Source organism: Uloborus diversus, chromosome 1, assembly GCF_026930045.1.
Source record: "Uloborus diversus isolate 005 chromosome 1, Udiv.v.3.1, whole genome shotgun sequence".
NCBI lineage: Eukaryota > Metazoa > Arthropoda > Arachnida > Araneae > Uloboridae > Uloborus > Uloborus diversus.
In genome coordinates, this window is record NC_072731.1 from 221,757,956 (window position 1) to 221,770,110 (window position 12,155).

At 34.4% G+C, this 12,155-nt stretch overlaps 1 protein-coding gene across 1 annotated transcript in view; it reads right to left on the reverse strand.

Annotated features, from left to right (window-relative positions):
- Window positions 1-3,037: 3,037 nt before the first annotated feature.
- The window catches only part of LOC129218889 (neural-cadherin-like), a 539,341-nt gene continuing 530,223 nt past the window's right edge, over window positions 3,038-12,155 (reverse strand). Inside the window, exons 34-36 of the mRNA XM_054853212.1 lie at window positions 9,142-9,383; window positions 4,110-4,355; window positions 3,038-3,503 (exon numbers count right to left, since the gene is read on the reverse strand). Of these exons, the coding sequence (XP_054709187.1) occupies window positions 3,244-3,503; window positions 4,110-4,355; window positions 9,142-9,383 (748 nt within the window). The 3' untranslated portion in view covers window positions 3,038-3,243. The remainder of the gene's footprint in view (window positions 3,504-4,109; window positions 4,356-9,141; window positions 9,384-12,155) is intronic.

Genomic DNA, 12,155 nt, shown 5'->3' on the forward strand with positions numbered 1-12,155 from the left:
AATGATCTTTATGAAAACAACGATTATCTTTTGCATTACTTAGCTTTGAATTAAAGCTCATGTAATGCTGAAAACGCTTTCTTCAATAACTGTATTATTCAAAACTAAATAATTCATGCTTTTTTAATAACATTATATTGCAAGTGTTAGGCAGGAATAGGTTCTTATTATTTGTTTTTTTGCTGTCATTTATAATGCTCTCATTTTATGATCAAAACCTCTATTTGGATTAAACACTTTCAACTCTGACTGTACATCGCAAAACAAATCAAATGCCGAAAGCTTCCCAATGAAAGTACGCCTCATTTTGTGATTTTAATGGAACATGACAAACAAATGGTGGCAATATCCTTAACTGTATTGAATTAGAATGATAGGACTCTTTAAAATATTATAACATGATTGATTGTCTGAATTGAGGAATTTTTTTTTTTTTTGGATTGCAGTCACTAGCCATATTTACTGAACTTCTCAGTCCTGTTTTTCGCTGAGCATATGCTATGTAATAATTTTTAAGAGCTATTGAATTGATTTATGCACCATTGTTCATTAATTTGGCAAGTATAGAATTGTATAATAAAGTGTATACCTTATTCAACAGTTTTAACATTCAATTTCAAACTTTTCTAGACTATAGATTCTTCGCATATAATCTGTAACAGTTTTAGAAGGTTACTTCTGGGAGGGTTACAGATTTCATAAATGAACTTCAAGAAAATCTCGCAACCGTTTTCCGTCAATAAGCAACTTTTGTAATATTTGCCTTCAAAATATTATAAAAATCAGTCTTCAGGAAAAATATCTGAGAAAGAAATCGAATACGCTTGTTTGATATACATTTTTGACAAAAGATTATTTTTAAAGTTAAGTTTGTGCATTGCATTTAAATAGTTGCACATAGCTTTAATCGTGGTCCTGAAGTTTTTTTAAAAACAATATTCAGTATGACAATATCATATATATCAGTTTCGTAACTTTTTTCCAGAACATAGTAAAAATAAAAGTGACATTATATGTATAAAAAAATGTAAATGCGTTTGATAATTGTATTAAAGTTTGTAATTAAAACATCGTTTCTCAATGAGTGTTACCCTTACATCATACGAAAACTTTGCTCTAAAAACTGACTTTCATTGACTTACATTTAATTCAAACACACATTAAAACAAGCATATAAAACAAAACAAAAACGTTTCATACACAAACACAAAAATGTTTTTGGTCATTATCCGTGAAATAAACACTTATTTCTTGACTTTTTAAATGCCAACAGCTCTAAGGATGGATGGCATTTTTCATGTGAAACGTAATTCATACAGGGATAAGAGATGTAAGTGCAATAATAGCCTAATTATTTCAAATGTGCAGGATTCTGGTCAGCTAAATTGCACGTTCAAAAAAAGAAACAAATCATTTTGTTTTTTTTCTTTCATTTCACATGCCAATGAGCATTTTCTACTATCATTTACTAAATTTAAAATGAAGAAAATCCAAATTCAGATGCAATACTTCTTCCTTTCATAGCTGCATATGTAAAAAGTTTTCCAATTCTACATAACGTTTTTTTTCCTCTCGTACATAGGGCACATAAATTACTAGAAATCACATACAAATTCACTTTGACTAATCATGTACAAAGAGTAAACGGAATTTACAAACGTGCCAGTATGAATGCTAATAAAGTACACGAATATTTGTGGGGGTGTCATCTCTCTGCAATTGTGATATTTGAATTGTATAAAACAGACTTGTTGTTTCACGATAGCCATTCTGCATAATAAAAATGTAAGACCTAAGGGCAGGATAAAAATTTAATATTTTTTGTATAAGGTTTGAGCTCATATCTTTGTATCTCATCTCGTCTCTCGACTTCCCCCTCTTTTGTTGATGCTTAAGGTCATATTTTCTGGAAAATCTTTCATTTTCTCGGAAGGTTTGGAAGCAGCAGTCAAAATATAATTTGAATGTGCTCTTCGCTTGTAGTAACCACAGTAAGGCCTCTCTATCATTTTATATTATCGGGAGGGAAGGTGTTGCGGCTTTCTGAAAGGTAACTGATTATCCTTTTTTCGAAAAACTGATGAAGGAAACCATGAAAATAAAATGAATGCATTTTCCCCTTCAAATAGTTATTCTGACACTGGAATTGACGAGACTGAATGTACATATTTATACACAATGCTTCGCACTAACTGCAACTCTCGAGTCTTCTTAATTGACAAGCACTACTGAAATGCAACCATGCATAAAAAAGCTAGAAATGATATTTCTTGTCAAAAACTTAAATTTTTCTAAGCTCACAGCATTTAGTGAGCCGAACAGCACTTCGGTTAGTCTTTGTAATGAGCTATCAAATAGAGTAGAACAGAATAATAAATAAAAAGGACAACGATAAATTTTCTTTGGACTTACTGACTTCATTCGCGGTCATAACGACTTTGTTCTTAAATAACAGATGTTAGACATGAAATGAAGTTTTCCGACAATACACTTACGGATCTGATAGAAGTGTTCCATAGAATTCGCAAGTTGCCACCTGTGATTGGAGTGTTCTCGTCGCACTCATACTCAGAATTAGTGATCTGTTTTCTCGTACTTTATGTCTACGACGTTATAACATGCACACACGAAATAAACCTGCTATTTTCTACATAAATACGGCACAATAGAAACAGTGGCTTGTATACTGAGAAGAAAATTTGGTCACTTTCTCCATTTAGTAGTTCTGGTGGGTCCTTGAAGATTTCACGGTCTGTGATTCCTGTCAAAATACGGAAAGTCCTTTAACTTTCAACAGATTCTGAGTTGACTGGAGTTCAAAGTTTAGCACAGTCAAATGTGGATGAACCTAGCCAGGAGAAAAGCCCAACTTTCGAGCAAGAGGGCTACTCCCACGAACTTGGACACTTGCATGGGGATAGATATAGACCAATAAGCCAGCAAGATATCTTGTAAATGATAATATTTTTAAGCATTTTTGATTACTGAAAAAAGACTAATAATCAAATGTAGTGCAACGCTGCTTGCTCCTGTTTCGGTATTTATTATTTCGAAGGTAGTATGAGGCTAAGGAATTTGAAGTGTGTGCGCGCGAGAGTGTTTGTGGTGTCGGAAGAAAACTTTGAGAAATTTGAGATCTGTATCCGCTGTGTCATGTTGTGTTCTTTTTTTGGAATATTTTCATAAATATCTCATCTGCTAATGACTAGACATTGCATAGCTTGGTGGATAGGCATTTCCTCCCTAATCTTCTTCACTTTCGCCGCCGTACATATCAGCCAGCTTCTGGAATCGGGGCCCCCAGCCATTGAGGTAGTCAAAATCTTGCTCGTTTTCCTCGTTGGCGGAGGCCAGCGAACTCAGCGATCCAGCAGTGCTACCGCACCCTTCATATGCATAGTTCCGTAGATCATCGAAAGGTGGCGCATTTGGATCATTGTCTGCTTTGTCCATGTGATCTCGGATGAAGTCACCTACACCGTCAGGATGGGTTCCAGGAGGCACTGTAAAATTAAAAGCTCACATTAGAATGTTTTACCATCCAACACTCTGCAAAAAAAATGACACACGCTTTGTTCTTGGTAATAAATGACTACTTAAAACGAATCGAAGGGGCAGGTTATTGTTAAATTTCTACCAAACGTTTGACTTCATAGCATATTCATTCATATGCCTTAATCATAAGAATACAATGTCCATAATTTTCATATGTGCGTAGTATCTCGATTTTACGTGACTTTTATTCCATATACCTTGTTCGTACATTTATTAGAAAAACTGCATTTTTGATAAACATAACTGCTGAATAATTTTCATAGTGTTTTCAATAACAATTTTACAATAATGAAAAAAAATATATATAGAAAATTGTTTGCATTGTATCGTCTTTCCTAAAATTTCTGTACATCCATTTCTCTTCTTTTTTACAGCGCTTGCTGTTTTCTAGTATGTTGTTTAAAGTTTTGTACTTAAGGTCAAAAAAACCTACTGCTTAATTCGGATTTTAGAATTGAAGTATATGGTTTTATTTATGAAATCAAGCTGAAACACCACATGTAAATTTCCAGTAAAAATATCGTGATTTTGCTTACAAAAAAAAAAAAACTTACATTGTCTTTGTCTGGGTTCTTTCAGTGCAGCTTTCTCTGGTCCAGGTTTGGCTCCGATGGGCGTGCCAGTTGAATCAATAGGTATCCGAAGGGGTGTGATGTCATAGGCGTTCATATCATCCTCTCCACCTCCTTCGTCGTCATAGCTGATGATATTCTCTCGAACATCGTCATCTACGTCACCATGACCATACTTTTGATTGGGCCTCCTGTTCCGGGTGTAAGCAACAATCACCAGAACGAGAACTGAAAATAGTTTTCAAAACAATGTTAAGGTTTTTAAAACAACTTTAAAAGACTCATGTAAAATTTTCAAAAATAATTTGACTATAAGAAAAACTTTAATTATAATTAGTAGTATATACAATTTGACTTATGTTTCGCTTTAACTATTGCAATAACATTAATAATGTAAAGATGCATAATAACATGAAAAATTAGGATAAAGAAATACTTTTGTGTTAAAAAGTAAGATAGGAAGTAACAAAGTCAAAAAGCAAGAATTGCAGATTAGTGTAATCTGCAACGTGTGTTTTTTGACGTTGTTAGTTCTTATTTTAATGAAAAAGGTTGTTATGCGGATAGAAATAATTATTTCATAAGGTTTAAAAACTTTAAAACGTATTTTACGGCTTCCATTAAAATTATTGATCCTTAAATTTTCTAAAATATTTAATGCGTCACAGCTTAAGAAGTTACGAATGTATACCGATATTTAATCTTAATTCAAAGCGAAGTATCAATTGTAGTAATTTATCCTCTGTCAATCACATGCTGTGTTATGTTGGACATTCCACATTTAATACGCTTTTGTAATATCTTTAGTATTGGCAGTGATACTACACGTTAGAAGCGTATAGTGCATAGGAAATTGAAACGACTATTTTTGACTCTTTGGAACTGTAAGCAATTAGGGGGTTAGAAAAAGTTAAATTTTTTTGGTCATGACTATAATATTTTTTTTCTTTGATAATTTTCCAATGACGTCATACTGATTTTTAAAAACTTATCGTAGTGTACTATTGTATCAGAAAAATTATGCTTTGTATTTATAAAAAATATATTTTTAGGTGCTAAAAGTATTTTATGAAGTCAAAAAAAAAAAAAAAAAAAAAAAAAAGCAAAGGCATTTCGTGCAATTTTATTGCTTAAGGACGACTTGTAACTTATAAAACCTGCATTAAATTAAAAAAATAAAACCAAACAAAAATTTCTTTACAGGAACTTAGTTCTATTGAAGAACGAAATCGATTCAACTTCTACTGAGCTTCAAAATATGTTCTTTGTCGAGGTTTTTCAGTATACCAATATTAAACAGTACAACTGAAATTCAAAAATCAGCATCATATCAGGTACACATTTTGGAGAATATATATTTGAAAAGATTTCTTCATATTCTATTTCAAGATTTAAATCAATTTTCCATGTAACTTGATGGTAATTCTGGTTCATTTTACTATTTTGCTAAATGTATTTCCCTCCTGGTCCAACACATTTCTCCTTTCCTCAGTGATAGCAATATTAACAGTGCTTAATTCCAAATGAGAGAAGATAGCAATGCGTAATTTGTAACTATTGCGTAAAGCAAACCTTTCATGAAAGTAGAAGATATTACAGTTAACATTTAACTAACAATCAGTCTTACCAAATGAATTTATTCCACGTTACTTAAAAGCAACGAATCAAAGATTGTGTACACATTCATATGAACACAGTTTCAGCCACTAGTAAAGTTATTGTCCATGACGAATACTCTGAAAACTTTCAGGTATTCAACGTTCCAGTCGTCCTGAATCGGGGACTAGCAGAAGGGGGGGGGGAGTAGAAATTCGCATTCCCTTTCGAATGGTACGAATTCCTCGTCGAATAATGACCATTATATGATTTACAACTTATGCCACTCGCACGTCTTTTCTCATTTTGCAGTTTCTAGTGGAGATGGTTGGTTTGTTTCGAAATGCAACGCTGCTAAGACGTGGATTCGACAGCTTTGAATGGAAGACACAAATGGAAATACTGGACATTGCGTGTCTATTTTAGCCTTTGAACGCATGTTTGATGTTTGGATTAAGGGTTGCAGTATATTGGAAATTTTAGATGTTTGCCGTAAAATGGTACAACTTTAGGCCAAAGGGGCAACAATGGGCCACTGTTGCCATGCTGACCATTTTACTCTCTAGTGACCTCGTTTTTGAACTTACGAGCTGCAAAAAAATTCACCAGGTAATTAAAGACGCTTTATCATAGATTGCCGTTGTTGTTGTATATCTTAGATAATTCTGTCGTTCTTAGTGCGTGATTCGACTCACTCGTGGAAAAGCAGAAAGTTTCCTTTGGACAGACCACTTATACTGTTTTTCGAAATCATACAAGTTCAAATTTGCTTTACTATTTTGTCAGTTATGAATTAAGCCACTTGTTGACTTAAAATGTTTCATAGTTTTCACAAACTCTCAACATTTATTGAAAATGGGAATGTTGGGGTACAACAACGGGCCACCTATTTTTTACGGTTTTTAGTGTCTTGGAACTTCATTTTGTTCTCTGTAGCGGTGCTTTCGTCATAATTTATTTATTCTAAAAGATGGCAATAAAAGACAGAAGAAAGCTTCGGGGTCGCCTCATCACCCGTATTAATAGGAGTTATAGCAGCAGGTGCTGACTGAAACCCGGGTCAAATAAAAACTGAAATAATTTATAAAAATTATTTTAACGAGAATTGGAATTTGAAATGTGATTTCACATTTCAGTTTTCAAAATTTTTGTTCATCTCATTTAAAACTTGTCAAACCTACGTATTTTCTGAGACCCAAGTATAAGTATGTAGCCTTTAGTTGGTAAGATTTTTCTAGTTTTTAAATGTCTCTATGTCGAAACCTAAGCAGATAATAAAACCATTAGCTACATTTACCATGTTGAACTTAATTAATCTCTCGAGACGATAAGTGATGGATAAAAATGAAAAAAAAAAAAGGTAAATGATTGACTATTTTTTTTATATATACATTTTCAAGCAGAGGACAACTTGTAGTGTCAGACAGCAATAGGCCAGATCAAGTTTTCAATGTGTTTCCTAGGTTAAAATGAGGTTTGCCATTGTTGTGCCTCGTAGGGGTACAACTAAGGACCAAGCGGAAAAATGGCCCCCTCCATCTTCTTTCTATCTTGGATTCTTTTTCTAACATGAACAGAGGTCTAAAATAGTTTTCAATCTGTCGAGTGCAGAAAACAATGGTATGGTGCATGAAATTCCGAATAGTCTAAAATACTAATTATTTGGGAAACGGCATCTACTACGTCCAAAAAGGCTTTCCGATTCTGCATTGCCGCATGATTCCAAATAGGCGCACTTAGATATTTTCAAACGTTTACCTAAACATATTCTATGAAAATTGCAACAGCAGGGAAAAATGTGTGGTTCCATGCGTTATTTGCATTAATATTATAAAAATAATCAAAATTTCGAATATGAAAACTAAACTAATTAATTAAACTTCGTAAATCAATATCTTGAGCTCTCTCTCTCAATATAACGTGAGAGCTTTCGAAGAAAAGTTCGATCATATGTTACAAAAGTGCTTCACACCTCGAGCAGCAAGCGACTTGGACAGGCATATTGTGGCTCTATACTAAGCTTCGGTAGGACATGCCACTCAATAACTCGTCTAGCAGGGCGCATAACACATACTGTTCTGGTTACTCACGATCGGAGCAAGCTTGACCGCTCATGATATCAGGCCGATTCCTAAAAGACGTTTTCCAGTCTCTTACGTAACTTATTTAATTATCCGGACAATGGTGGAAAACTGATGTCATGAAGACGAGCTCCAATTTTGGACCTATGTAAGAGAGACACTGCGCATCCCGCTTTTACCGTTGGTTTAACGTGTCTGTCTTCTCATCGTTATGAGAGGTTATTACTAGTGGTTTTAACTCGTAAAAGTTTTCCGTGCTTCACTTCTGCCCAAAACTAAATGATTTCATCCACGCAAGAGTGATCAATTCCTAATTCTAAATATTTGGATATCCTACCGTAGTTTTCATTTCTCGAAAACTTACAATTGCGTGATTCAACCCTGGTGTTGCAGTTTTCACATACAGTGGGGTTAACATCTTTGTTTAATACACTAAAAGCACACTCCCTTTCGGTGAAAAAGTACCCAAATATTTTCAGTGTTATTTTTTTCCGGTCCAATCAGTATCTTACTGAGGAAGGTGGCAATAGAAGTCACAATGATGGCGATAGCTTCATATCCCATGACTAAGGTCGCTTCGGCTTCGTGCTCTTTCTGTTGAGGACCAAGTCCAGCACAGCTGCAATTGAAGCACAAGTCATTGGTGGGGCAAACGCAGAAGAAACCTCTCCCTGATGCCAAGTTATGGCACTGACTCCCTTCCATGCAGGGCTCATTCTCACACTCGTCATCGTCAATACACTGCTTGCGATCAGATGGGTGCTTTCGTAAGCCTTGCGGACAGCTGTTTGGTTGACATCATGGAATAGAAGTAAAATATTAGGAAAACAGAGGAAGGAAACTGTAAGATGACCATAGGAGAGATGCTGGCATTATATCAAGATAATAATTAGAAGTGTCTTAAAAGTATGCCTGTAAGAGGTGATTGTCCCCAAAATATTATGTTCGTTAAATGAAATATACCGACAGTCAGCTGCCTTAGCCTTGGCTTAGGGGCAGTAACTTACTGTTTATTCTGTTCATGGCTGAATACCCATAAAAATAATTTTATGTAAAGATTTTATCCAAATGTTCACCAAAACTAAATTCATTAAATTTATATTTCTGGTATTACTGCGTACTATACAATCGACTGAAACCGAATTGATTAAGTAATTAAATGAATGGGATGTGCGGCATTTTCTGACTTATATTTGTCCTTTTCAGATCTTCCGCTCAAATTTTACTCTCTTCCCTTGATCGAGGGAAAAAAAAAAAGCAGCCAACATTCCCCTGAAAATCAAACTCAGAATTTCCTTCCATCTTTTCTGTTCAACAGGCTAAAGAAAAAAACTTACTGAGAATATTTAGCAGGCAGATTAGTATGGCCGCGAGCGCTGCCATGCTGAGCCGCATGACCTTCTCTTCATGCCTGGCCCCGCAATAGAGGCCCCCAAAACCATCTGGGCACACGCAGTAGTAGCCTTCCCCATTGGGGAGATTGACGCAACTGCCACCATTGAGGCAAGGATCACTCAAGCATTCGTTAGCGTCCGTGCAGTTTTTACCATCTTCAGTGATGGTGAAGCCTTCAGGGCATCTGGAAAGCAGAGGGTATGGTGGTAGGATAGCTAGTAGTGTTAGGTGGTCAGTGGGGATATACAAAGTTAGAAAGCGGGAACATGCAATCCTGATTATTTGATTATCCAGATCTTCTCTACCTCACCCATACTTGAATTCGAAGCTCGTGTATATACTTATCTAGGTTTTTAATTGTCAATTTACTTCCGACAGTTGAGGCAGTGAGAAGCAAAAGGGATGTAAGTGGACATTTTCAAGTTTTGAGTAAATTACGTTTAAAGATAACATCCTAGGTAGGCTTTCATTAACTTTTTTTTCTAAATCATTCAGTATATCAGCAACTACCAGGACTGCTAGTACCATCTCTCTTCCCAAGACAGAGGAGAGGTTCACCTACCATGTGTACTGGTTATCTCCTAATTTTTAATTTTGCACTTACATCCCTTTGCTTCTCACTGTCTCAGCTGTCGTTTTGTACGTGCATCACATTTCGACGAAAACATTAAATTCCGGACCGTTAGTCAAATTTTCAGACGGCGATATGAAAATAAAAATTGAAACATAATTAAAAATCATAAATATATTTATCTGTTAAAGTTTAAGAAGAAAACAATTTTACTCCCGTTTATTTCTCAGCAAGTAATATTCAACAGACGATAAATATTCATGACTGTAATTTCAAAAAATTCCGTTTAATGAATCTCAGGTCTGAGAAGCTAATTTATGCAACGATAAAACATTTTCCCCAAGAAAGGAATTAAAAATGTCTTCGAAAGCAGCTTCTATAATGTTGTAATTATTTTCAGATATTTTCCACACAAAAGAGTGAATGCTAACTGCATAACAGATTCGCTTCCGATCCAAAAGGACTTATTAATTAAACATTCAACTCAAAGTCGAAATAAGCATAACTAGCCGGCAGGTAGCGAGATGGTAAGGCGCTGGCCTTCTACGCCTCGGATCCGGGTTCCGGCCTGCCTGAGGTGAGCAGTTGGTGGATTTGAGAAAATCATCAGCGGCCATGTCGTATGATTATGCGGCAAGTAAAATATCTTTTGGGTATTCAATTAGCTTAGAATTCTCTCGGTAAAGTTAAATTCCTTGTGCAATTTCGCGTCAAAGAGAGCCCAGGTGCCTCCATCTGGTGGAAACTGGGCGTCAAAAACTACTTGTGTCATGCATCAGCGCCTTAAGGATGGCACATGAAAGAGTGATGCCTTGTCGGGGAGCGCACTATGTCCGGTTATGGCCAAATGGCCTCCTACACAGCCCCACTGGAAAAAAAAAGCATAACTGTTTTTCTTTACGATGTTTAATTTATAAATTCTACGCAACTTAATCAACAATCCCAATCAGATTTAAGCGACTTTTTCAAAAATCACACATTACTCAGTGGTTATTTAATCACTGAGAATTTTTACTGTTTAGGAGTAGGAAGAATAACTCCCGATTATCCGCGGATCTTTTCACATTTTCGTCAACGACGGCAGTTTCGTCATAACGTCAATCCGAAGTGCAGTGCTGCCGATTTTCGTTTAAAATAAGGGTCTTAAACCGTGTCAGTTAAACTGTTGAGCCTGACTTGCTCACTTTTGCATGTAAACGGTTTGCAGTACTGAGCTTCAGCTTCAACATATATTTTTTTACATTCAATGCTTTTATTTTTAGTTATACTGCAATGTAAACGTATGTGTGGGTGTTATTCGTATTTTTTAGCTATTGTATACACTAATATCGTTGTTTACCTATTATTCGGATTATCCACGGTTTTTGCTTATCCGCAGTTACCTTGCCACCCTATTCCACAGATAATCGGGAATTAACTGTACTTATAATATTAATATTTTTGTAAAGAAGATCTGGATTTGAATTATTTTATGTACACCTTTTTTATGTTAATTTCAATTATTAGTAAATCTCTAACATTAAATTTAGAATTTAAACATGCTTACCAACTACACAAGTTAAAATGTGAAAATTAAAGTTATAAGTCACAATTTTTTAAAAAACAAGCACAAAATTCCACAATACATTCAATAAGACTTACGTATATATAAAGTCACTCGTTTAACAGTGTCTAAATATCAATTTAGGTGCAGTTTGGTTAATGGTTTTTCCTCCCTTCCAACTAAAAAAATTCTTGTATAATTCTATATACATTCATTTCTTTAAAACTCGAAAGAAAAAATCTTATGTTTTTATCTTCTATAAACCATATCTTAAAAGAATTTATTTACTCGCAGGTATAACATAAAATAAATAAATTATAACTTTTCAAACTAATTAAAACAGTTCTAACTATTTTGATAGTTAAAAAGCTATCTTAAAATTTTAAAACATAATTATAATCAAAAGAGATACTTTTTCATCAAAAAAAAGTGAATTAGTTAATTAATTACATCTAGTTGTATAAAAAACCTCAATTCTCATGAGATGCATTTTAATGGTTTTTATTTCTACACATTAATATTAGTTATGCATGAAAAGCTCATTTTAAGAATGTTATTACGGTCTTAATAGGAATTGTTTTATATGTTGATTATTAAAATAATTAGAAGTAATAATTTGTTTTCTATTTCTACATTATAGAGCTATATTTTGCGATAAATTATTAACAGCCATGTTTCAAATATAAGCTGTAAAGAACAAAGTAACTAGATTCAGAAAATCGTAATTACATTCAGTAAAAAGACTTAATTTTATTTTTATCTAAGTTAAATGTAGTTCTTAAAATGTGCTATACAGTAGACCCTCGTTTTACGCGGGGGTTACATTAAACGGAAACGCCGCG